We start from the raw sequence: 27865 nt of genomic DNA on the forward strand, positions 1-27865 counted from the left end.
ACTGCTGCAAAATAATCATGTATAATTGGTGTTTGAAACAGTCATTAGGCAGTCATCAAAACCGAATTTTCTGAGTTGAGTCATCTGTTTTGATTGTACTAATACTTATTTTTCCCTCTCTATTTTAGAGTATGCGGTTGAAATTGATTGCAAATAATACAACAGTAGAACGGAGGTTTAGTTCATGGATTGGTGGCTCAATTCTAGCATCTTTGGTTAGTAAACTACTTTGAAAAATAGAGTCTTATTGAATGATTTAAGTGTACCAGTAAATATAGTAAATTTAGTAAAAAGACATTTAATTCCAGTGCATCATTTATCTTTGTAGTTTAGAACTATCAAATGAGTAGAGGACCTAATACCAGTTTCACATGTGCTAATTTAACAAAATGCTCCAGTGCCTTATCAGTGGCTATTTGTCAGTCTAATTTCAATTTCCCTTCTCAAACAGAGGTGGGAATTTACTGATTTATGCCTCTTCTCATACTCCCATTGACACTGGTCAGGACTTCTCTGTAGCACACTTAAAATTAAATCATTCCTTCTCAGGTCCTGGTTGCTCCCTGGCCTCTTGGTGAGGTGGAGGAAATCAGGAGTTGGCTTTTGGGGCAAATGGTGAAGTCATGGTGCTGGGTTTTGCATGTTGCTTGGACAGGTGCTTGCTCTCAATCAGGAGAAAAAGTCCTTGTACTTACCTGCAACCCTAGACTCGGGAGAATTCCCTCTTCACCCCAGAGCACCGAAGTAAATGTCGTGAAGTACTTATACTGAACATTTTTAAGCTAGTAAATGTCTATTTATGTATTTGTTCTATTTGTAGTCTTTTAATAGATCTTAGATCAAAATGGAATACCATGCATGAATCCACTTGGATAGAGTCCATCTTAGGGAATGAATTTGTCCTACTTATATGTTTTATTACTCATGTAGCCTTGGCTCCTTCTTCCTTGGGTCATTTTCCTCCTTTCCACCTTCTGCGGTGCCTATGTACTATTGTGCGTGTACTTGCAGAACTTTATCCTAGTCCTGATGGATGAGCACGTTGGAGATCTAAATGCTGCCGTTAGTCAAGTGCTAGGATAGCTCTTCAGTTCTGTACTGGGATCAAGCCTTCCAATGACAGTTTCTTTTGTTGTTGTAAGTTGGCAGCAAGCCATCATAGCTAAACCCCCCATCTTCCTGTCACAGCCATTTTCTAAAGCCTCATGACAGTGTGAATAGGAAGACTTAATATTCTTTCTAAATAGTGTCTTTGAGTGTTGTGGAGGAGGGCAAAAACAGGGGAGTAATGGAGGACTATTTGGGGGGAGGGGCTTAAGGGAAAGATTGGGAGTTGTGAAAAGATATTTAAGAATTATTTCCTGGGGGCGCCTGGGTGGTGCAGTCGTGAAGCGTCTGCCTTCGGCTCAGGGCGTGATCCCGGCGTTCCAGGATCGAGCCCCACATCAGGCTCCTCCACTGGGAGCCTGCTTCTTCCTCTCCCACTCCCCCTGCTTGTGTTCCCTCTCTCGCTGGCTGTCTCTGTCTAATAAATCAATCAATCAATCAATCAATCTTAAAATTATTTCCTAATAAAAAGGCATAATATATAACTTTTCTTTCCATTTTACAGGGTACCTTTCAACAGATGTGGATTTCCAAACAAGAATATGAAGAAGGAGGGAAACAGTGTGTAGAAAGGAAATGCCCTTGAAAAGAGTTCCCAGAGCTCTACCTTCCTGTGTCACCTTAAGTTTCATAGCTTTAGTATACTCAGGAAAAGAATGACCATCTTTTGTAGAATGTTTATACATTTTTGCATATTTCAATTTCCACTTAAATTTTTTAAGGCTTTAACTGGCTCTATAAATTAAGATAAGTTTGTGCTTTCCTTGAAATGCACTTATTCTTATTACAAGCATTTTATAATTTTGTATAAATGTCTATTTTCTCTAAATATTTTGCTTTCAGTAAAATGCTTTCCAACTCTGTTTAGTATGTTAATTACCAGTGATTAGAATTGGTTTTTATTGACTATTAAAACTTATTGCCTATGCTTTTTATCTTAGGCTTACAAAATTAAATAAAATTATTAGCCATTCCAGAAATACCTTTTTGGATTATTGTTGTGTTATGACTTAACTACTTTAAGGACTAAATGTATTTATCATGATTTTGAGTGAAAGAACTGTTTATTAATAGTAATATCCACACCCCCTTCACATGCTATTAACATAACAGTAAAAATATTACCTGAATTCCAAAACGACCTTACTGCCTTTGCTATAGCAGTTGGCATCACTTTCCCACCCTGAGGTACAAGTGATGTTAATTAAAGTCTGCTTAGATGTCAGCATTTATAAAGTGGGTGTCTGAACTTTATACTTGATTTTTAAAAAATTCTGGCAGAAGCATGATCACTTCGAGTTAGCATGCCATATTAACCCTTAAAAGAGTTGACAGTCATCTGACTAAAAACACAAATTTTTAATAAAATTACTTAATACTTATGTACTTTTGTATATAGACGGTTATCCAAGGAAAACAAAATGGCAACTTAAGAATTCAGACATTTTAGACAAGACTTGACTTCTGGGCTTCAGAAAGATGTGGAAACTTTTTCTGAAGAAATTTTTCTTTCTTTTTCTCTAAACTTTTCTTTCTTGCTTCAATGCGGGCTTGTTTCTCAAGTCTCAATCTAGAATAATAAAAGCATAACAGCAATTTATATAAAACTATTCCCGTTATTCAATACTATCAAAGTACGTCTAAATCAATTACTTAAAAGCCTCAGTCACACCAGCCTCCATCTTACGTGTGTCATGCAGACTATTAAACTTGAATAATCACTGTAAACCTACACAAGTCAATGGATTTTTCTGTATCTTGAGATATATCCTGAGACTTTTAAGAATTCCCGAATTCCAAATAGCACTCAGTCTACCATATCATTTTCCCTACAACAGAGAGAATAAAACTATACTAAGCGATGACGCTTACATGTAGTTAGACTCGCCACTCTCTATGTGAGTTCACTTCTACCCACCAGCATCCTGGAGCAGGAAGCGTTTGTGCCTCAGCTAAATTATTTTGACCTCTAGGGTCACTTTAGTTGATATTTTCCAGGATATTTTATTGATCACTAGGCATAAGTTTATATAAAATATAACAAGAATTAAGAGATACGTAGTGAATAATTTAATATGCCAGTGCTGTGGGAGAGGTCATAGAAATTTGAGATAAGAATCTGGGTGAAGACCAAAATAGGCGTAGATGTTTAAAAATATGATATAAGGTATTCCGTAAATTAAGTATAAAGACTAAGCAAAGCTGAAATCAGATGACCCATTTTATTCATCCTCTTTGCTCCAATTAAATTTTGACCATTAAAAAAATTAATAAACCCATATGAAAGAATAAAGGTTATTCTTAAGAATAGTCAGAAGATTATGCTTTATGCTCTGAAGGGAAGGCTAAAAAAGGTAGTTTCAAAAATAGAATAAATCTAACATGTATAAGGCCTGTAAGAGTGACACTGGATTCATAAATTCTCATTATTTTAAAAGTCAATTATAGCTTCACCGTATATGACTAAGGGACAAAAGAACCAAATGGCACATTAGGCTTGGAGAAATTGTGGAGGAAAAAAAAACAGTACAGTTGAATTTCTTCAGTTGCTTAGAATCTGAACTGGGCCTTAAAATGTGAATGATGGAGGGATTTTAGACCTGTAGATAAAGGAGCAACAAAAGGAAAATGAACAGACTGTTCAGGAAATAAGGACAGGAAGGTCTTTCATGAAGGATACATGGCTAATAGTTGTGGAAAACACTAGGGTGTTCCACTAGGGTGGAAGGAGTGGGGATCTGTTCTGCAGACGAAGCCACAGATTTTTGAACAGCACTAATGTGGTAAGAAGGTCTGAGGAAAATCAGCCAGGAAGCAATATTGGAACGGACTGGAGTGAGGAAGATGTTCAGTAATTCATTTTGATGAAGAGGGAACGCACAGGGCAGAGATGAGCACAGAGGACAGATCCTGGAGACCTTCTGCAGGAAGGGTTACATCAAGGACTGATGGCATCTAGAGCACTGATGATGAGGAGGACCAATGCTGCTTAATGCCCATGTAGAATGGACGTACTACATAAAAGGGTTCCGGACCTAATTCTGGTGGTGGTCCCCCTACCCCTGCCCTCCTACCAAGCAATTCTCAGACACTAGCAGAATGTCTGAGACTTCAACTTAATTCTGACACTGTCTCCATTGAAACTGTGTCAGAGGTCCTTGCCTGTGCTCAGCAACCCGCTACAGACTGGAAGTTCCCACAGTTTCCTCCTTGAACTTCAGATGCCAGTTCCAAGTCCAGGTTACGATCTATACTTCTGCCAGGCTGGCTATAAATCAGAGGTTCCAGGGGCGCCTGGGTGGCACAGCAGTTAAGCGTCTGCCTTCGGCTCGGCGTGATCCCAGCGTTACGGGATCGATCCCCACATCAGGCTCCTCTGCTATGAGCCTGCTTCTTCCTCTCCCACTCCCCCTGCTTGTGTTCCCTCTCTCGCTGGCTGTCTCTATCTGTGTCGAATAAATAAATAAAATCTTTAAAAAATAAATAAATAAATCAGAGGTTCCAAAGACCCCTCCTTAGGTACGATTCATTTGCTGGAGTCGCTCACAGAATTCAGGAAATCCCTTTACTCACTATATTACTGACTTATTATAAAAGGATATGAACTCAGAGCAATCTGAAAAGGTGCACAGGGCAGAGACTGGGGCGTCCCACTCTCCTCCAGTCTCCAGGTGCTGCACACCAACAGGGAAGCTCCCCGAACCCTGCCCTCTTGGGTTTTTATGGAGGATTCATTACCTAGGCATGGCTGATTAATCACTGGCCACCGGCACCTGATTCACCTCCAGCCCCTTTCCCGTCTCCAGAAATCAGGGAGTGGAACTGCAAGTTTCAACCAACTGTGCAGAGTTGGTTCTTCTAGAAACTAGGCCCCATCATTAGGTGCTCTCCAAAAGTTACACCATTAACAAAACAAAAGATGCGCCCCCTCGCCCTAGCCCCTTTTCATGCAATAACATGAGCTCATATGTTACGCAACTGAAGTATTTGGACCTTCCTTTTCACATTACAGAGGGATTTAATCATGTACTTACATGCAGACTGATGAATAGAAAGGCAATACAAATTTTTCAGAGGATATACACTAGAAGCTATTTCAGGATAGTGAGATTATGGAAGACTTGAATTTCATCTTTTCTACCTGATTCTTGTATTTTTTTCCACAATGTACATGCATGACTTATGTAAAAGCTTAACCTGTGTCATCTAACGTAAAGATAAGTCTTGTTATCAAGGGTATTTGTGCTCACCTGACAAAACGTTCCACATAGGGCATCGCAAAGAATCGCTTCCTATTGTACCTTTTATTTAGGTACCACGGTATAGGCCACTGCTTGAATTTGTGCCTGCCAAGAAAACAAAAAGATACTGCCTTAATAGAAAATATTTAATATATTTTTCACTTTTTACAGAGTTTTAGCCATCTTCGAGCTAAATATATTTTCAATAAAATGAGATGTAACTGGCTTTTTTTTTTGTAACTGGCTTTTATTTTTATTCATTTTTTTTAAAAGATTTTTATTTATTTATTTGACAGAGATAGAGACAGGCAGCGAGAGAGGGAACACAAGCAGGGGGAGTGGGAGAGGAAGAAGCAGGCTCATAGCAGAAGAGCCTGATGTGGGGCTCGATCCCATAACGCCAGGATCACGCCCTGAGCCGAAGGCAGACGCTTAACCGCTGTGCCACCCAGGCGCCCCTGTAACTGGCTTTTAAAAGATTTTACAGGGGCATGTGGGTGGCTCAGTTGGTTAAAGGTCTGACTCTTTATTTCGCCCCAGGTCATGATCTGAGTGTCGTGAGATCAAGCCCTGCATCGTGCTCTGCGCTGAGCACAGGGCCTGCTTAGGATTCTCTTTCCTTCTGCCCCACCCCCTGCAAGAATATTAATATAATTAATATAATATAATATGCCACATGTTCTTTTTGACAGAAAAAAAACCTTAGATGAAATGTTTTTAAGAAGGAGCTCTGCATTTAAAAGGCTATCGTAAATATTTTAACACGCAATAGCAAATGAGGAAAAAGGCACTGGAATTACAATGTTTGAGTTAATAGGCTACATTGGAAAGATGATATAATTGCGTTGTTCACTACTTTGTTTAGCCCTGGAAAAGTTAAAAAGCAAAATTTTAAAAATCTGGAAGAGAACAGCACTCACCCGGATTCTAATATTGACACAGATTCTATTCTTTATCTCACCCTTTCCTAATTGACCTCAACTGGATTAATCCAAATAAAAATTAGTAAAAAATAACATGAAGTTTCTAGTTAGATGTTCTGGAAATTAATTTCTCTCTTTCCTGTATTGGATTACACAGTTACAGACATACAGCTACTCCCCTACAGTTGGCTCCAAGCAGCCCCATTACTGCAAACTCCATTAAAAGAGCCTATCTAATGAGTAAGCACTATTATGTGGTTTAATTTCAAGAGTACAGAAAAGGTCTCCAATCACCCACAATGCCTTCCTCATTTTGTTGACTGATGTTTAAAATTCTACTAAGTATGCTCCCTTTCAGCAGCTCAATCCAAGTGTCAATAAAGCCCTGGAAGAGACAGACTACACTGGGTCTTCTCAATTATTTACACCTCAGTTTGAATGTTTATTATCAGATCCTTTCCCAAGGTCTGACAGAACTTCAAGAACTAGAGGGACAAAAAGTGGAATGATGTAATGAAAATAAACAGTTTCATAATTTGGACTAGGGCTTATCCTGATGGCAGTGGGAGCAAACATTGAAACGGGTTTATGTGGCCTTATTCCTTGAGAACTTTTTTTTTTTTTGAGAATTTTTTAAATCTAAGGGGCGCCTAGGTGGTGGCTCAGCCGTTAAGCGTCTGCCTTCGGCTCAGGTGATGATCCCAGGGTCCTGGGACTGAGCCCTGCATCGGGCTCCCTGCTTGGCGGGAAGCCTGCTTCTCCCTCTCACACTCCCCTTGCTTGTGTTCCCTCTCTTGTCAATATATTATGTCTCTCTCTGTCAAATAAATAAATAAAATCTTAAAAAAAAAAAAAAAAGAATTTTTTAAATCTCAGGTTCTTAATGAGCAGGTATGTGTCCTAAAATTAGCTTCATGGTATTTCTAATCCTTTGAAATTATACGTGCACATGTACATTTTTCTAGGGAAAGGATCTATGACTTTAATCAAATTCTCAAAAAGTCGTATGACTGACATAGGATTAGGAACTACTGTTATAAAGACCCTACAAATAATTGAATCATGAGAATGGGGTGCCTGAACTACCATATAATGCTACTTTCATTCATATCTTGGGGAGCTAAAGGGGCCTGGGGACCTCTGTTTACATTAGATACATCTATCATATATTTCATATGGTGAGGTTTTTGTAAAAGATACTGGACAGGAGAAAAAGGCATGAGACTACCACGCTCATCTTAGAAAAATCACAGTGGAAACTATGTACCAGATGATTCTTCCAAAGATGTCTCTTCTCCAAGCACCAGGTCTAGCTTTTTCTTGACCAGTTTGAAGAAGTCTTAAAGCATCTTCTCTTTCCTGGACAACCTTATCTAATGCATCCATGGAATCTATTACCTGGTAAGAGAATAAGAAGATACAATTTCAACAATCACCTACAACAAATACCAAAAAAAAAAAAAAAAAGAGAGAGAGAGAGAGAACATATAAAGACAATGGTACAGAAAACCTTAATGAATATTTCTGTCAAAGAACCATTCTGTCAAATATTTCCTAAAAATCTTTTTGGCACACGTATGCATATATGGGTGTTTATAATACCACTTTTTGTAAAAAACCACAAAACGCCCCAGAAGTTAAGTTTCATTTAAATGAAAATCTACTTAGATTTCCATATATATGTACTCGTTTTGTTTGGTGTGGGTTACACGTGCAGAGATTCCTTATGGAGGCCCCAACTGACTCCTGTTATTTCAAAACTCGATGAACTAGTAAGTGATAAGAGTTTGCTACTTTTTAATATTAAAACCCATGTTTTGGCCTTAACTAATCAGTGTGCCCAAACACACAGACACTGATGTTTTGACCTAACTGGCAGCTGCTACCATTACAGAGAATGGAATATCAGTCTACCCTGATCCTAATCTCCAAAGATCCATCCAGATGCAAGAAGATCCTATTAGGACCTCTATTTATTCTAATCTCTTTCTTTTAACATTTCTATTGAGTTTTATAATGCATATAATAATATATTGGTAAGGCAATATTTTTTTTATAAATATTCACATTTGGGGGCTATAATGACAGATGAGCTAAATGTTTTCATAGTTCTAAATACCGAGAGGCATTTTTAGCTGGCTATATATATTATCTGTGAGCATCATAACAAATAGAAATATTGCATATACACATTTGTTTCTTAAAAGAGCTCTCAAAAATGGGGGGTAAGGGGGAGGCATAGAGAGATTAGATTATAATCTTCCAAAGACACCTGAGTGGCTCAGTCGATTAAGCGTCTGACTCTTGATTTCGGCTCAGGTCATGATCTCGGGGTCATGAGATCGAGCCCCACATTGGGCTCCATACTGGGTGTGGAGCCTACTTAAGATTCTCTCTCCCTCTCCCCCTCTGCCACCCACCTCACATTCACACCCCCCAAAAAAAGATAGTCCTCCAGGTAGCTGCGGGACCCAAAAGAGATATGAAAGCCACAAATTTAGATAGACTACCTCATAACCCGTACACTCAGCTCACACTCAGTGCTTCTGTTCTCCCTTCTTCAATCAAAGCCACACTGAGCAGCTGAATCCACATGTACTTCTTCTTAATTATATGAATTTCTACAAAATCTTTGAGAAATAAAAGATGGGTGAGAATGGTGAATCCTATTTTGAAGACAGACAAACTTAGAAGCGTGAAGACACCAGACTGGGTGGGGCCCACTACGAAGCTGTGTAGCCCTTAGGAACTTAGTAGGCCTGGCTGTAAACTGGCTGCATTGGAGTTCTCCTGTGCAAGGTTACTTCTGGGGCTCCTAACTGAAATGTAATGTTAGCTCACCAAGACAGTAAACAGCTACCCAGTCCGCAGAGTTAACATCCGATTACTCATGTTCACGCCACCAGGTAAGAAGGAAAATCACCTTATTCAAAACAAGCCAACCTCAAAGAGCTTTCTTTCCTTTCTAGTTTAACTATTCCAGAGCCAAGAGTGTCCCTACACACTTCGAAATCTTCAGTTTATATCTTAAATTGGGAATCATTCTTTTTAAATATTTTTCTTGGTAAGTTCTTCTTAGTAGTGCCTCACAAAACACTGAGAAGACTCCATACATTTGAGGCTTAAAAAAAATTATTGCTTTCAGCTTATCTGGAGAAAACGTTCATTATTTTTGGATTCTACTTATTCGGAAAGTGGGATACATAGGACCTATGGGGATAAAGTTCACTTCTGAAATATATATTTTTTAAAACAGGGAGAAGGGGTAATCTATTACTGAAGTTTAAAAATCTTAGAACAAGCAAAAGCTTCTTCACCAAATAATGTCCTATTTATAACCAGCCAATGTACTTTTATTAAGAATCTCTAAAACAGGAACACCTGGATGGCTCGGTCAGTTAAGTGTGTGCTCTGGCTCAGGTCATGATCCCAGAGTCCTGGGATCGAGTCCCACATCAGGATCCTTGCTCAGCAGGGAGCCTGCTTCTCCCTCTGCCTGCCACTCCCCCTGCTTGTGCTTGCTCGCTCTCTGATAAATAAATAAATAAAATCTTAAAAAAAAAAAATCTCTAAAACATAACTTTCCTTAATAGCAGAATTAGCAAATATACCCGAAAATAAAATCTCAATACTTTACAAATGTTGTGTAGCAATGAGGACACCTACCACCCAGATCTTAGTTTCTAAATACATCACCCTCCACTAAAAGGAATGAGGGTATTCCTCTGTGAAAGGGCTGGGCAGGAAATGTACAAAGCGAACCCAAACAACTTGCCGTGCCTCATGAAAGAATGATGAGAACACAGGGCCAGCCTGAAGGAACCCACACTGGCCATTAAGTCTGGAATGATGGGATGAAAGAATTATAACTTACTGAATAAAACTGGAATCCAGGAGTCCACAGTGATAGGAAAGAAGGAAGAAACAGAAGAGAAAACCAGTCCTTACAGAAAAAAGCTAACCAATAAACGAAGAATGAATTGTGGGATGAGAAAACCACTTAGCAAACATCATAGCAATAACTGATCAACAGATGCATTGAAACTAGTCAGTGCAAGTTTGAGGAATTACAGGACATTTATATGATCTCAATACAAAGAAAAATTACTAACTATATGCACAGTGGAGAGACCTGGCAGATACCACACTAAAAAAATCATTAACGTCAATACCAGTAACAGAAAAAATCCCCATCCTGTGCCTAATATCATGCACTGTGAAGAAAACAGTATCACCTCCATGACGTTTCGGCCAATCATCATGACTATAAGGAGAAACATTGTACAAACCCAAACTGGCCTATGTTCTTCAAAAGAACCTCAATGTCCCGACACACAAAGAAAGACTGAGTATCCAGATCAAAGGAGACTAAAGAGAACAACTGAAAACAAATGATCCAGGATTTTCTTTCTGTGAAGGATGTTGTTAACTGATGAAAGGGATCTGCGGACTAGGTAACAGTACTGCCTCAGTGTTAATTTCCTGATTTTGGAAAGTGTACAATAGTTATATAAGGGAATATCCTTGTTGTTCGAGCAACATATACTTAATTATTTATGTATATAACTTACTCTTAAACTTCTGAAGAAAAAAATGTGTTATTTAGAGAAGGAGGCAGAGAAGGAGAAAGCAAATGTGGTAAAATACTCACTGGGGGAAACTGGGTGAAAGGTACCTCTGTACCATGCTCTTAACTTTTCTGTCAGTCTCATTTCAAAATAAAGTTTAAAAAACCAAATACGCTATAGAATTCTAACTAGGGTAAATAACTGCTGTTACTCCCTACCTCGTTAGACTCTGCGGGGATATCAGGTCCTCCCTCTTAGAGGCGGCGTGGCAGTGCCGGCCATTGAGTAGGGCGGGGAAAGGAACGCGAAGCACAGTGGAGGCCCAGGCCGGGCAAACTGCTGAGCTCTGTTCTCACTGGCTACTTACTTATTCTGGCACAGACACGTCAACAAACAGCTGACTCGCAGGCAATCCAGGCAAAAAACCCTGAGAAATCTAACTAAATAAAACAAAAAACTTCGACATGGAAGAACTAGCTTAAATGTGTACAGCCACGAAAAAGAAAAGGCAGATCTACATATGCTGATAGGGAAAGACATCCAGGACATACTAGGTAAGTGGAAAATGCCAATGTCAGAAGAGCTTATACAGTATAACCAAATTAGAGTATTTATTTATTGTAAATAAAAATAATTAGGCACGCTTCTACATGCAGAGAAAAATTCTGATGGATAAACAGGAAATACGTATGACTGACTACCTCTAGGAGTGGAAATAATGAACCCAAGGCATTTTTTTTTTTAAAGGTTTTATTTATTTATTTGACAGAGAGAGCGAGCCAGCCAGCAAGAGAGGGAACACAGGCAGGGGGAGTGGGAGAGGAAGAAGCAGGCTCCCAGCAGAGGAGCCTGATGTGGGGCTCGATCCCAGGATTCTGGGATCACGCCCTGAGCCCAAGGCAGATGCTTAACGACTGAGCCACCCAGGCGCCCCCTAAGGCATTTTTTTTAAAGTAGGCTCCATGCCCAGCATGAAGCCCAATTTGGGGCTTGAACTCACAACTCTGAGATCAAGACCTGAGCTGAGATCAAGAGTCGGTCACTCAACTGACTGAGCCACCAAGGCACCCTCGGATTTTTTTTTTTTTTAATGATGAAGAAAACCTAATTTGAACAATAGTTGACCTGTTCACAACAATGTGAATATTCTTTTTTTTTTTTTTAAAGATTTTACTCATTTACTTGACAGAGAGAGAGAGACAGCCAGCGAGAGAGGGAACACAGCAGGGGGAGTGGGAGAGGAAGAAGCAGGCTCCCAGCAGAGGAGCCTGATGTGGGGCTCGATCCCAGAATGCCGGGATCACGCCCTGAGCCGAAGGCAGACGCTTAATGACTGAGCCACCCAGGCGCCCCAACAATGTGAATATTCTTAACACTACTGGACTATACATTTAAAAATGACTAAAAAGGTAAGTTTTATGGTATGTGTTTTTTACCACAATAAAAAAAAGTATTAAAAACTTTGACCTGGTTTGTAAGGAAGTAGTTAAACTGGTACTAGAAATGTAAAATACCGGTGCATCTACTTTAGAGAAGAATTGGGCTGTTTCCTAAAACATTAAACATAAATTTACCATAGGACCCAGCAATTTCACTCTTAAGTATCTACCTAAGAGAAATAAAAACGCATGTCCGCATATCTATTGAGGTTTGCAGCTGGGAATGGGGAGTGACGACAAATGGGCATGACACTTCATTTTGGGGTGATGGAGGTGTTCTAAAATAGTGAAGGTTGCACAACTCTGTCCATTTACTAAAAACCGAACAAATGTTAAAAAAGAAATCTACTTGCCAAGAAATACAGGAACCATACACTTACATCTGTTGGCTTTTATCCCATACAACAGTCTGCAGCCTCCCAAAAATGTTACCTTTTTTTTTTTTTAAAGATTTTATTTATTTATTTGACAGAGAGAGAGACAGCCAGCGGGAGAGGGAACACAAGCAGGGGGAGTGGGAGAGGAAGAAGCAGGCTCATAGTGGAGGAGCGTGATGTGGGGCTTGATCCCATAACGCCAGGATCACGCCCTGAGCCAAAGGCATACGCTTAACCGCTGTGCCACCCAGGCGCCCCAAAAATGTTACCTTTTCTAACCGCTCCGGACTTGGCATTGGCAATTTCTGCCGCTTGGCCTCCTGCTCTAGAGTTAGGAGCATGTTTCTTTCTTTCAGTAGCACATACCTATAGCAAAGAACACAAAGCTTGTGATGCTATTCTATGGTTACATTACGGTTGTAATTTTTTTTGAAAGATTGATTATAGAGAAACACAGAGAGAGCAAGAGAGAGCAGTTGGGGGAGGGGCAGAGGGGGCAAATCTCAAGCAGATTCCCTGCTGCATGCAGAGTCCCTCTCGGGCCTTGACCCAGGAGCATGAGATCATGACCTGATGTGAAACCAAGAGTTGGACGTTTAACTAACTGAGCCACCTGGGTGCCCCTAAGGTTTTAATTTTTATTTAATTTAATTTATTTATTTGACAGAGAGAGACAGCCAGCAAGAGAGGGAACACAAGCACGGGTAGCGGGAGAGGAAGAAGCAGGCTTCCAGCGGAGGAGCCTGATGTGGGGCTCGATCCCAGAATGCCGGGGTCACGCCCTGAGCCGAAGGCAGACACTTAACGACTGCACCACCCAGGCGCCCCCCGCCGAGGTTTAATTTTTGACATCAAACTGATGATCTGTACTCAAAAGTCCTTCAGAAATCTTGATTTACAGAATATCATTATAAAGAATTATCCTTTAAACAAAGCTGTATTGATTCTTATTCATTTAATAAATTTTCCATGTGACACATACTGTATTAAGTGCCAAGAGAGTTTACGAAAAAACATTAAAAAAAAAAGTCCCTACATTCCAAGTAGAGAGAGAAGATGGAAGATAACATTTATTTGGTGCCTATTATATGCCAGGCAATGTGCTAAGCATTTTATATGTATTACCTCATTAATTCTCACAACCCTTTGAGGTTGGGCCTATTTCTACTTTCTAAAAGAAAAAAGTACGGCTGATAGAAGTAAGCTATTGTGGGGCACATAGCTAATTCAAGATTCAAATTCTAGACTCCTTGTGTGCATAATTCTTTTTATTTTTACTCCACTAGGCTGCCTCAGAAATTGTAATGTGATGTGGTGTATTACGTGGTATAGACAAGTACCAGAAGAATTAGTGGGAGAGAGGGGACACATCTCCTCTAGCTGGGATGACCGAGAAAAGCTTCAGAGAGATGGGATCTGTTAGGCTGGAAAGGAAAGCAAAGCAAACATAACCAAATGTACCGATGTGGCAAAGCTGAAGTGGGGGTAGGTTTTGTGACTAAATCTGTTTGAGATTTAGAGCTGGAAGAAAGGAAAGGAAATAAATGTGGAGGGCACTGAAAATGACACAAAGGCACTGGGGTATCTTAAGCTATGGAAGAAGATGATTTTGGGGAAGGAGCTGGCAGAAGATAAATTGTCTGGTTTTACCAAGATGAATACTGTACAGCCCTGACTAGCCCTTTACCAATAACCAACAGTAACAGTGCTTTCATACAACTAATTTTTCTATTATAATCTGAGCTGTTCTATACATAACACTTCTGATTCCAAATGAGAGGTTTTTTCCATCCTGACACCAAATGCGTGTTGACTTTTCCAACACCGCTTCTCCAGCTCTCCAACACTGCCTGTAGTGCCAGGTTTTGCAGATTTAAGGCTTCAGCCCCTCTAAGGCTCTCTCCCACTTTACATGCCAACAGCAAGTTTCAGGCCCCCAGACATTTGACTGCCAACTATAAATTGGAGTTTTAGTGGCCATTTGGGAGATCTTTCAATCTCCCCAACCTTACCTTTTTCAAAACTGAACTGGACAGCCATGGCTCTAAAATTGCCAAGATGGAATAGGACTGATTGGTATTGCAAAACTTCCAAACATTATTAGGAATCTAAAATTGCCTCTCTGCAAGATACAATTTCTAGGCTAACAGACAAACAATTAAAAAGACAAAAAGGCTTATAAGGTCTTTTCCCCTCCTATCTTCTTTGTCTCAGGATCCGCAGCAGCCACCTGTGTTCAGGGCCCACATCTGGAGCCATCCTCCTCCTTCCCTTCTGCACAGCCTCCCCCCAATACCCCCAGTTTCCCCATGTGAATTCTCTCATCAAACTTCCCTTTTCCTCTAAACCTTTCTTACTCTCTCCTTTCCTTTCCTGAACCTGTTAAGACCTGCCCCTTTAAAGTTAAGTCTTCTGAGGATCTAAATAAACCCCACATATCTATGTTCACTGCACTAAGGCTGAATTGCAAGCCATAGTTAAAGAGTTCCCTAAAGTGACTGAGGATAACCAGAGGTTTCTGAAGAATTTAGCATAGTCATTCAAACTCACCAACCCGGTCTCTCAGATTGATAATTAGTCCATATCCGTGTTGGTGAGGGCTAGACCAAACACTAGATGAAACTAGCTCGATAGAAACATCCTAAAAGGATCCAGAGAAAAAGATCCCTAACTTTTGGCAAGATGCTAGAACACTCACTGGAAATCTCCACCAAGCAATTACAGTACTTTTTCCTAAGTCTGTTGACTAGAATGAAATGCAGGCTTATACGTAAAAGCCTGGTAAATCTGTCATTACTATTCTAATAGACTCCAAATTATCTTTAAGAAAAATTTAAAGACAATTTGGTTTTCCTTTTATATGTTGAATCCACCTGGGTAACATTAACCGTATTATTTACTAATGGACTGAACCAAGATACTTCTGTTTTAGTTACAAGGACCAGGGTGGAAAGGGAAAACTATGTTCACTCCAGATTTAGTTAATTTGGCAAACGAGCTTATTTGCATCCTTAGGAGAGTCACCTAAAAGACCACTAAAATTCTTACTTTTCAACTCTTGCAAATAAGGGCCCTAAACAAAACAAAAACCCTCCTACTTTCTATTATTTCAAAGAGCCAGGATATTAAAAAAAAAAAAAAAGATTGTTACCAACTGAAATGCCCCAAGAGCCTTCAGCCGTCCAGCCAGCCTTTCCAATGTCTTCCTAATTCCCAGTGACAGTGCTCTGAGGAGCAACAGGAGCTCTTGCCAATCTTCCCTCTTCATCAGCTCAGAGAAACCACTCTCCAGATTGGGAATGAATCTGTCTCTACTGATGTAAGAGCTATACTCTTGGTGCTCAACCCCACAGCTATAAAGCAGCCTCTGCCTCAGAGTACTGAGACAGTTCAAGTAATAGGGATCTCTAATAAACTACACAGGTTTTTGTCTCTGAACTGATTCCAATTTGCAGGCACTTTGAGAGACACAACTCCTTCTCCTTAGTTCCCCTGCCCCTATGGGGCAGATCTCTTAGAAAAATACCATACCAGAATTCCTTTCTTCCAAAACAAGGAAACAATTCTAGAATTTGATGGTAGTATCAAAATAGCCAATTAGGTAAATTAAATGGCCCTTTGACATCTATTGTTTGCTACATCTCGGCGAGCACTGTAGCTGAGTCTGGGGACACTGATCATTTGTCCCTATTGGATCAGCTATCATCCTCTTTATGAGCAAGATCTTCAACTGATATTGGCAGAATCCACAGTGCATTTCCCATCAAGGTTCAAACAGATCCCTCAAAACCTGTCCCCAGTATTAATGAATAGCCATAAAGAAGTCTTAATAAAAGATTACAAGGCTCTGGGCTGCTTTAATCCCTATACTAGTCCTTGTAATACCCTTATTTCACCTGTAAGAAAACCCAATGGCCAAGGATAGCGGGTAGCCCAGAGCCTCTAAGCAATAAATAACATTGTTATCCCTTGAACCTTGTTCCGAATGGCTCCCACCCCCCCATTGCTACTGACATCCATTCCCACTGAAAGCAGATTTTTCACCGTAACTAATCTCTGCAGTACATATTTTAGTATTCCAGCTGATAAGGAGAGCTCATCTTTTTGCTTTCACTTCGAAGAATGGGAAATACACCTGGCCAGTAATGCCTCAGGTCTACAGAGAGTCCTTCTTACTTTAACAAATGTTAAAAACTGATTTATATGGTACAGTTTTCTGTAGGCTCTACTTTGTTATAATATGTAGATGATTTGCTTCTCTGCTCCCTTTCTCAAAACTCTTCACAGGAATTCCTGACAGCATCTAACTGTTGCAACTTTGGCCTTAAAGGCACATAAACTCTCCAAAGAAAAACTGCAGTTTACACAAACTTAGGTTTGATACTTAGGGCACCTGAGCTTGGAACAAGGACATCTGGATCCAGGTAGACTTCAAGACATCCTGAACTTCCCCAAATCTAAAACTAAGCACCAATGATGAGATTTTCTTGGACTTGCTGGCTACCGTTGGAAACGGGATCCCAAAATTCTCTCTTAGGACTCAAACTCTATATGCTTTATTAAAAAATGACAAACTTGACCTTATTATTTGGAAAGATCAGGAAGATGTAACCTTTGGAACTTTAAAAAAAGCCTAGTAATGCCCCCTGCCCTTGGACATCCTAATCATCAACTTTCCTTTTTCCTCTTTGTAAGAGAGAAGGGAATGCCCTTGGGAGTACTCACCCCAAAATATGGGGACCATCATCAACCCCATAAGTTATTACAGCTAACAACTAGACTCTGTGGCATGAGGATTCCCCCTTGTCTCAGAGCCATTCCTGCCACCACCCCTTTAATTAAGGCTACTTAAGAAATAATAATGGAGCGGCACCGGGTGGCTCAGTCGGTTAATTATCTGCTTTTGGCTCAGGTCATGATCCCAGGGTCCTAGGACGGGAGCCCTGTGTCGGGCTCCCTGCTCAGCGGGAAGCCTGCCTCTCCCTCTCCCGGCTCCGCCTGCTTGTGTTCCCTCTCTCACTGTCTCTCTGTCAAATAAATTAAATAAAATCTTAAAAAAAAATAATCATGCTTTGGTAGAGCAATCTTTTCACAGTGCGCTCCCTGGAGATGGCAACCTTAGCATCACACTTTGCAACCTGAAGATTTCATCTACTGAAAAAGACATCTCCAGAAAGACTCTCTTCAACCTTGTGCCACTAAACTCCAAGGGATAGAATCCTGGATCCACACGACACATCTAGAAAAAGCACTAAACCCTAACTGGACCTGCACAGCATCTAGTGACCTGAAAAGTATAAAGTTCCTGGAATTGAAGCAGACATGTGACGAGACAGCTTTCTCAACATGTCCAGACCAGGTCTGCATACCTTTTCCTGTTTGCTTCTACTATCTCTTTCATGAAAAGAAAATACCCTTGTGCACATTTCCCAAATGCCTGTGAAAAGGGAAACCTTTTTTCATTATGGCCTTTCATCATGATCTCCTGACGAACTACTTTTTCACTGGCTTTTTCTGAAGGGTAGAAGGTACAGAATTCACAAAAGTCTTTCATCTGAACTATTATCTGATTCTGGATTCTTATCCAGAATCATGGTCTCTGAATATGCAACCTTAAAGGTTGTAGCATTGGATAATGTCTGTTTTCAAACAGTTCTTTCGAGATAACACTGTTTTAATACATCTTTGAAATTCTGCTATTTTTTGCAAAAGTTCACTAATTATCAATTCATGTTTACACCTGCACTGTATCTTCCAAAAGGCACTTGGCTGATTCTTCCAGTGTGTTCTCGAAGTATCCACTATTTTGCTTTCATGGCTACTTTAAGTAGGGACTTGCAGGAGGCATACATGACTCTGTGTTTGCCTCTGTAGGGAGAACTTTTCTCCTCTAAGTTGGATTAAGTACCAAAAATATTTTCGGTTGAGTACTTTTAGATCTAGTGTCCTAGATTAGAATCATGAAATGATTCTGAATTGCTACTTCTTGTATTTTGTACAGTTATTTTAAATTTTTGTACTTTGCTGACTGTTAAACTTTTGTAAAAACCATACCCAGACACGTGGAAGATGGCAGAGTAGTAGGGTCCTAGGCTTACCTCTTCCCACAGACACACTTAGATAACACCCCATCAGTGTAAATAACCCAGAAAACGACCCAAGACTGGCAGCACAGACTTTCCACAGCTAAATGTAGACAGGAGGCCACATCAAAGATAGTAGGAGGGTGGAGACATAGTGGAGAGCCAAACAAGCCTAGGGGACTGTCCGTAGGAGGGACCTGGTGGATGCAGAGAGGAGAGAGGAGCAGATCCTGTGCCAGGCCCCCAGGCATGGAGGACCTGCACTGGGAAGATGAATCCCTGTAACATTTGCCTTGGAAAAGCAGAGGGGCTTAATTTCTGGAATTCTTACAATCACTGGGGTTTAACACTTGTAACTTTAAAAAGCAGCAGGATTGCGCCCAAGAGAGTTGAGGGTGAGAGGAAATGGAGTCCCCATGCTTAAAGAAACAGTACAACAAACAGTCCAACTGAGATACAAAACAGAGCACAGGTTTGAAAGAATCCTGGGGTGTACAGGAGGGAGATTTGTTTGTTAGTCTCGGGAACTACGCTGGAGGGGCAAGGATGTTAGGGAGACTTCGCTAAGAACAAAGGAATTTGTAGGTGCCATTTCCCTTCCCTAGATACACAGACACCTACAGGAAGCAGTGCAGTGCAAACACTCTCCACCTAGCTTGGTACCAGTGTGCCTGGCCCCTATCCACTTCCACAGATCTACTCCCTCCAACCCGGCCTCCTCCCACAGCAGACCTGCACAAACTCTGCTAACACTGTGCACCTGCCCCTTTGTTTTTCCGTGGACCTGCTCCCTCCAACTCTCTCTCAGTAGGAGTCCATCCAAAATGGCACCACAAGCCTGGCAGTGTGCAAGCAGCCCTGACAGGGGTCAATACCACCCCAAATTGACTCCCATCTTGAGGAGAGAGGAAGATAACCGCACACATTAGTTCCACCGTGCTCCCAGCAGTGGACGGGGAGCAGACACCTGGCGTGACTGCAGGCCTTGCTCAACAATGAAAGCTTCTTAGGGGACAACACGGGGAGAACACCCTGCAGTTCGGAGCAACCGCAGCTCTAGCAAATGCCTGATCTGACCCAACTCAAGCCACGGTGGCCCCAGACTGGCACACTAACAACACCGGCACCAAATCCTGCCCACAACACACAAAGCAAATCATTGTAGATGACTAGACTGACAATCCAAACACACCTCAGACACAAGGCGCATGCAACACACATAGGAGATAGCCCTAAAATGCCAGGTGCTGGTGAACAGGGGACACTGCACTGCAGGGCATACAGGACCTCTTCTTTCATGAGCAAGACACATAGCTGACTTTCCTAATACACAGAAACAGATGCAGAGTTAGACAAAAATGAGGAGACTGAGGAATATGCCCCAAATGAAAGAAAAGGACAAAATCACAGCAAGAGACCTAAACGAAACAGATGTAAGTAATTTTCCTGATAGAGAATTTAAAATAATGGTCATAAAGACACTCACTGGACTTGAGAAAAGAATGGAGGACCTCAGCAAGACCCTCAACAAACAGAAAGTATAAAAAAGTATCAATCAAAGATGAACAACTCAATAACTGAAATTAAAAATACACTAGAGAGAATAAATAGCAGACTATAGGAAACAGAAAAACAGATCAGTGACCTGGAGGACAGAATAATGGAAAGCAATCATGCTGAATGTGAGGGGGGAAAAAATGAAAATAGACTTAGGGAACTCAGCAACACCATCAAGCATAATAACATTCATATTATAGGGATCCCAGAAGGGGAAGAAAGAAAAAAGGGGGCAGGAAATTTATTTGAAGAAATAATAGCTGAAAACTTCTTGAATATGGGGAAGGAAACAGAAATTCAGATCCAGGAGAGCCCCCAACAAAAGCAACCTAAGGAGGTCCACACCAAGACACATAGTAATTAAAATGGCAAAAAGTAGTGATCAAGAGAGAATTTTAAAAGCAGCAAAAGAAAACAGTTACCTACAAGGGAAACCCCATAAGGCTATCAGCTGATTTCAGCAGAAAATTTGCAGGCCAGAGAGAGTGGCATGATGTATTTTAAATGCTGAAAGAAAAAATCTGCAATCAATAATAGTCTATCATTCAGCAAAGCTATCATTCAGAATACAAGAAGAGAGAAAGAGTTTCCCAGACAAACAAAAGTTAAAGGAATTCATCACTAAAACAGCCTTATAACAGATGTTAACAGATGTTAGAAAGACCATAGGCAGGAATAAGGAAAGTAGGAAGCCCAAAAGCAGTAAAATTAAGTGTATCTATAAAAATCAGTCTAGGAATTCACAAAATAGAAGGATGCAAAGTATGACACTATATACATAAAACATGAGGAGTAGAGGAGTAAAAGTTTAGTGGTTTTAGGATGGGTTCCAAACTTAAGTGACCATCAACCTAATACAGACTGCTACATGCACAAGGTGTTATATATAAACCTAAAAGTAATCACAAATCAAAAACCAGGAATCAATACATAAAAAATAAGAAAGGAACCCAAATATATCCCTAAAGAAAGCCAGCAAACTATAAGAGAGCAAGAGAAGAAAGGAACAGAGGATAAAAACAATCATAAAACAGTAATAAAGTGGATAGCTATCAATAACTACTTCGAATGTAAATGGACGAAATGCTCTAATCAAAAGACAAAGGGTGATAAATGGATAAAAAAGCAAGACCTATCTATATGCTGCCTACAGGAGACTCATTTCAGACCTAAAGGCATATGCAGATTGAAAGTGGAGGGATGGAAAAGCATTTATCATGCAAATGGAAGCAAAAGGAAAACGGGTAGCAATATTTATATTGTACAAAAGAGACTTTAAGACATTAAGACTATAACAAGAGACAAGGAAGGACACTATATAATGTAAAGGGAACAATTCAACAAGACCTAACAATTGTGTATACTTATGCACCTAACATGGGAGCACCTAAACACATAAAGCAGCTAATAACATAAAGGAAGTAACTGATAGTAATACAACAATACCAGAGGACTTTAATACCCCATTTACATCAATGGAGAGATCATCTAAACAGAAAATCAGCAATGGAAGAGTAGCTCTGAATGACACATTGGACCAAATGGATCTAACAGATATATTCAGAACATTCCATCCTAAAACAGTAGAATACACATTCTTTTTCAAGAGCACATAAACATTCTCCAGAGCAGGTCACATGTTAGGCCACAAAAGAAGTCTTAACAAATTTTAAAAAATCGAAGTTGTACTATGCATCTTTTCTGACCACAAATGCTATGAAACCAGAAGTCAACTACAAGAAAAATCTGGAAAAAACATAAATATACGGAGGTTAAAATAACATGCTACTGAAAAATGAATGGGTCAACCAAATCAAAGAGGGAAAAAAAAACAACAACACATGAAGACAAATGAAAATGAAAACAGCAGGTTCAAAATTTATGGGATGCAGCAAAAGCAGTTCTAAGAGGGAAATTTACAGCAATATAGGTCTATATCAAAAAGCAAGAAAAATCTCAAACAACTAACCTTACACCTAAAGGAGCTAGAAAAAGAACAACAAACAAAACCCCAAACCAGCAGGAGGAAGGAAATAATAAAGATTAGAGCAGAGATAAATGAAATAGAAAATAAAACAACAGAGCACATCAATGAAATCAGAAGCTGATTCTTTGAAAAGATCAACAAAATAAATAAACCTTTAGCCAGACTCATAAAAAAAGAGAGAGAACCCAAACAAAATCATAAATGAAAGAAGAGAAATAACAAGGATTACAGGAGACTATTACGAAAAATTATATGTCAACAAATTGGACAATCTACAAGAAATAAATAAATTCCTAGAAACACATAACCTCCCAAAACAGAATCAGGAAGAAATAGAAAATTTGAACAGATCAATTACCAGCAATGAAATTGAAGCAGTAATCAAAAATTTCCAACCAACAAAAATCTAGGACCAGCTCGCTTCACAGGGGAATTCTACCATTTATTTATTTATTTATTTATTCATTCATTTATTTAAAATACTTATTTATTTGAGAGAGAGAGAGAGACACCACATGCATACACGCAGGTGGAAGGCACGCAAGTGGGAGGAGCAGAGGGAGAGAGAGAGAATCTCCAAGTAGACTCCTCGCTGAGTGAGGAGCCCAATGTGGGGTTTGATCTCAGGACCCTGAGATCATGACCTGAGCTGGAATTAAGAGTCAGATGCTTAACCGACGGGGCCACCCAGGAACCCCAGGAATTCTACCTTTTAAAGAACAGTTAATACTTATTCTCAAACTATTCCAAACAATAGAAGAGGAAGGAAAGCTTCCAAATTCATTCTTTGATGCCAGCATTACCCTCATAGCAAAAAAAGAGGACTCCAAGCCAGTATCTCTGATGAATACAGATGCAAAAATCCTCAACAAAATATCAGCAAGAAAAATCCAACAATGCATTAAAAAAACAATTCACCATAATCAAGTGGGATTTATTCCTGAGATGAGAGAATGGCTCAATATTCACAAATCAATCAACATGATACATCACATCAACAAGAGAAAAGATAAAAACCATATGATCATTTCAACAGCTGCAGAAAAATCTTTTGACAAAATACAATATCTATTCATGATAAAAACCCTCAACAAAGTAAATTTAGAGGGAAAATACCTCAACATAATAAAGGCCATCTATGAAAAATCCACAGCAAACATCATACTCAATAGGGGAAAACTGAGAGCTTTTCCCCTAACGTCAGGAATAAGACAAGGATGTCCACTCTCACAACTTCTATTCTACACAGTACAGGAAGTCCTAGCCATAGGAGACAACAACAACAAAAAAATAAAAGGCATCCAAATTGGTAAGAAAGAAAACTTTCACTATTTGCAGATGACATACTATATGTAGAAAACCCTAAAGACTCTATCAAAAAACTACTAGAACACATGAATTCAGCAAGGTCCAAGATACCAAATTAATCTACAGAAATCTGCTGCATTTCTATACGCTAATAATGAAGCAGCAGAAAAAGAAATTAAGAAAACAATCCCATTTACAATTGCACCAAGAATAATAAGGTACTTAGGAATAAACTTAACCCAGGACGTGAAAAATCTGTACTCTGAAAACTATAAAACACCGATGAAAGAAACTGAGGACAGCACATACAAAAAGATATTCCATGCTCATGGCTTAGGAGAACAAGTATTATTCAAATGGCCATACTACTCGAAGCTATCTACATATTTAATGCAATCCCTATCAAAATACCAATAGCATTGTTCACAGAACTGGAAATAAGCAATCCTAAAATTTGCGTGGAACCACAAAAGACCCAGAACACCCAAAGCAATCTTGAAATAGGACAAAACCAGAGGTATCACAATCCAGATTTCAAGTTATACTATAAAACTACGGTAATCAAGAGTATGGTATTGGAACAAAAAAAGGCACCTAGATCAACGGAACAGAATAGAGAGCTCAAAAATAAACCCACAAAGGGCACCTGGGTGGCTCAGTCAATTAAGCCTCCAACTCTTGGTTCAGCTCAGGTCCTGATCTCAGGGTCCCGCTCTGTACTCAGCGGGGTCTCCTTAAGATTCTCTCTCCCACCCCCTCCTGCTCCTCCCCGCCTCACGCACGTGCTCTCTCTCTCTCTCTCAAATAAACACATAAAACCTTAAAAAAAATAAACCCACAAGTATGTGGTCAATTAATCTTCAACAAAGGAGGCAAGATTATGCAATGGGAAAGAGACAGTCTCTTCAACAAATGGTGTTGGGAAAACTAGACAGCTACATGCAAAACAATGAAATCGGACCACTTTCTTACACCATACACAAAAATAAACTCAAAGTGGATTAAAGACCTAAATGTGAGACCTGAAACCATAAAAATCCTAGAAGAGAGCACAGGCAGTAATTTCTCTGATACCAACCATTCCAACATTTTTCTAGATAGGTGTCCCGAGGCAAGGGAAACAAAAGCAAAAATAAACTACTGTGGGGATGCCTGGGTGGTTCAGTCGGTTAAGCATCTGACTGTACATGTAGGCTCAGGTCTTGATCTCAGGGTCGTGAGTTCAGGCCCCATGTTGGGCTCCACACTGGGTGTGGTCTACTTTTCATAAAATAAATTAAAAAAAAATAAAGTATTGGGACAATTCAAATACAAAGCTTCTGCACAGCAAAGGAAATAACCAAAAAAACAAAAAGACAACACAGTGAATGGGAGAAGATATTTGCAAATGACATATCTGATAAAGCCTTAGTATCTAAAATACATAAAGAATTTATAGAACTCAACACCAAAAAACCCACAAATAACCAAATTAAAAAATGGACAAAAGACATGAACAGACATTTCCCCAAAGAATACACACAAATGGCTGACAGACACATGAAAAGATGCTCAAAATCACTTATCATCAGGGAAACGCAAATCAAAACCACAATGAGATATCATTTCATACCTGTCAGAATGGCTAAAATAAAAACCACAAGACATAAGTATGGACAAGGATACAGAGAAAAAGAAACTCTTGTGTCCTGTTGGTAGGAATGCAATCTGGCATAGCCAATGTGGAAAACGGCATGGAGGTTCCTCAAAAAATTAAAAATAGAATTACCACATGATCCAGTAATTTTACTACTGGGTATTTACCCGAAGAATACTAAAACAAATTCGAAAAGATATATGCAGCCGTATGTTTACTGCAGGATTACTTACAATAGCCAAAGTATAGAAGCAACCCAAGTACCCATCGATAGATGAATAGATAAACAAAATGTGGTATATATGTACAATAGAATTTACTCAGCCATAAAAAAGAATGAAATCTTGCCATTTGCAACCACAAAGATGGATCTAGAACATATAATGCTGTGTGAAGTAAGTCCGAGAAAGACAAATACCATATGATTGCACTCATATGTGGAATTTAAGAAACAAAACAAAGTAAAAAAGAGACAAACAGCCTTAACTATAGAGAACAAACTGATGGTTCTGAGAAGGGAGGTGGGGGGGTGGGGTAGTGAAACAGGTGAAGGAGATTAAGAGTATACTTACGGTGATGAGCACTAAGTAATGTATAGAATTGATCAATCACTATATTGTATACCTGAAACTAATATAACACTATGTTAACTATACTGAAATTAAAAAAAAATGATGCACCCAATAAGGAGATGATCTCCAACAGCTGGGCCTTGAGAAGATACAAACTTTAGATGGGAACTGCCAGAGAATTCTCCCTCTTAACCTTCCTTGTTACTCAAATGTGGCCTTACAAGGTTCCCAACTGTTTGGCACTTTCCCTTCAAGGTAGGACATGACAACCAGGAAAGGTCCTTCCTGGCACTGAAGGACAATACCACTAAATATCGAAAAACCGAGTCTAAATCAGCACTGCTTTCAAGGAAAGATCTTGATCAAAAGGGGGACTTGATCTTCAGTCCACACCTAACTAAAGTGGACTGAAGATGATGGAAGGGAATGCCGGAAGGGGGAGCGATACCACTCCATCTCAATTACAGGAAAAAATGCCAATTACAGATCCCTAACAGAAGAATCCTCAATAGAAAAAGAATCAATTACAGGCTTCAATGGGGAAAGACATACACTGTCATCTCCTACCAGAAACTGACTACCTCTGCAGCTCAGCTAATGAGAAACCATCATCACCCTGAATTCTTGCTTTTCTCCAATGTTCAATGGACTTTCATTCAAAACAACCCATCCAACTTTATCCTCCTTCTCCATAAAATAATATTTCTCTGTTGGACTTGCCTATGGTTTTGGCATAGCTTGCTTGTCCTTAAATTCAATTCTGTTATTCCTGAATAAACCCATTTTTGCTGGTAAAATAACTGTTTTATTTTTAAGGTTAATAGCAAAATGGGTGAGGGGGTGAACAAGTACAAATTTCCAGTTATAAAATAAATAAGTCATAGGGATGTAATGTGACTATAGTTGATAATACTGTACTGCTTATTTGCAAACAGCTAGGAAAGCAGATCTTGAAAGTTCTCATCACAAGGAAAAAAATTTTCTAATTATGTACAGTGACATATTTGAACTGGACTTATTAAGGTGATCATTTTACAATGCATACAAATATCAAATCACTACATTGTATCCCCAAAACTAATATAATGTTATGTCAATTACTCCTTAATAACAATAAATACAAATAAGTAAGTAAATAATCCATTAAAAATGTAACCCTGTCTTAAATTCTCTCAACCCTCTCTAATTCATCAGGAAAATCTGCCAGAAATATCTAGCTAAATTCCCAATTAAATGCACCCTCCAACATACTTCCCCAGAGTAAATAAAGATTACAGACCATGCACAAGGTAATAAAAAGGAGGAAGGCCTAAATGTAACAAACTCTTCCCATTTCATTAGTTTACTAAAATTGTTAGAATAAAGATGCTAGTATGACTAGTAGCAGTAAGATTTCTAAATCCCCAAATACTTGAGAACACTGATACATATGCCTTAATGTAATTTAACCTGTCATATATATAAAATCTTTAATGATTTTATATATCATCCAGAGTATTATAAGACAAATCATGTTACTCAGTTTCTTACATCAAATAGATACAACGTTTATACCTCATTGTTATACTTTAACTGCTTCAAACACCTACACACATGTATATATCCTAAGATTCTATTTTGAAGTAATCTCTATATCCAATATGGGGCTTGAATTTACAACCCCAAGATCAAGAGTCACATGCTCTACTGACTGAGCCTACATATTAATGTACTCAATATACTTACCAAAGTTTATGTAAATCTTCATTACTTTTATTCCTTAATTGCTGACAGGTCCATGAAGCTCCTATTAAAATTATGAAATTCACATGAAATAATATTCTAGCTATTTGCCCTGTGGCAAATTACTTAACCTCTCTAAACCCATTTGCTTATCTATAAAATATAATAGTTTTGTATTATAGTATAATGCATAATTAAGATTAAATTGGCATTAAATTAGGTAACACACGAAAATATTAGTAATGTGACTGGCAACAGCATTCATCATAAATTAATATTCAATTATCTCTAAAAAATGAAATCTAAAACAAACCTGTTGTATCATAAATCAATATTCAATTATCT

General features: G+C 39.2%; 2 protein-coding genes across 6 annotated transcripts in view; one reads left to right on the forward strand and one right to left on the reverse strand.

Moving 5' to 3' along the window:
- ACTL6A (actin like 6A) overlaps window positions 1–2087 on the forward strand; it is a 28086-nt gene extending 25999 nt beyond the window's left edge. For all 3 annotated transcript variants that reach the window (XM_026498185.3, XM_026498198.4, XM_044383939.3), the window contains 2 exons: window positions 129–215; window positions 1613–2087. In XM_026498185.3, coding sequence (XP_026353970.1) covers window positions 129–215; window positions 1613–1693 — 168 coding nt within the window. In that variant the 3' untranslated portion in view covers window positions 1694–2087. The remainder of the gene's footprint in view (window positions 1–128; window positions 216–1612) is intronic.
- A 358-nt stretch (window positions 2088–2445) lies between these two features.
- The window catches only part of MRPL47 (mitochondrial ribosomal protein L47), a 29025-nt gene continuing 3605 nt past the window's right edge, over window positions 2446–27865 (reverse strand). For all 3 annotated transcript variants that reach the window (XM_026498216.4, XM_026498209.4, XM_044383946.3), the window contains exons 3-7: window positions 27524–27584; window positions 12925–13021; window positions 7539–7669; window positions 5358–5453; window positions 2446–2677 (exon numbers count right to left, since the gene is read on the reverse strand). In XM_026498216.4, coding sequence (XP_026354001.1) covers window positions 2554–2677; window positions 5358–5453; window positions 7539–7669; window positions 12925–13021; window positions 27524–27584 — 509 coding nt within the window. In that variant the 3' untranslated portion in view covers window positions 2446–2553. The remainder of the gene's footprint in view (window positions 2678–5357; window positions 5454–7538; window positions 7670–12924; window positions 13022–27523; window positions 27585–27865) is intronic.

The sequence above is a fragment of the Ursus arctos genome, unplaced genomic scaffold (genome assembly GCF_023065955.2).
Source record: "Ursus arctos isolate Adak ecotype North America unplaced genomic scaffold, UrsArc2.0 scaffold_4, whole genome shotgun sequence".
NCBI lineage: Eukaryota > Metazoa > Chordata > Mammalia > Carnivora > Ursidae > Ursus > Ursus arctos.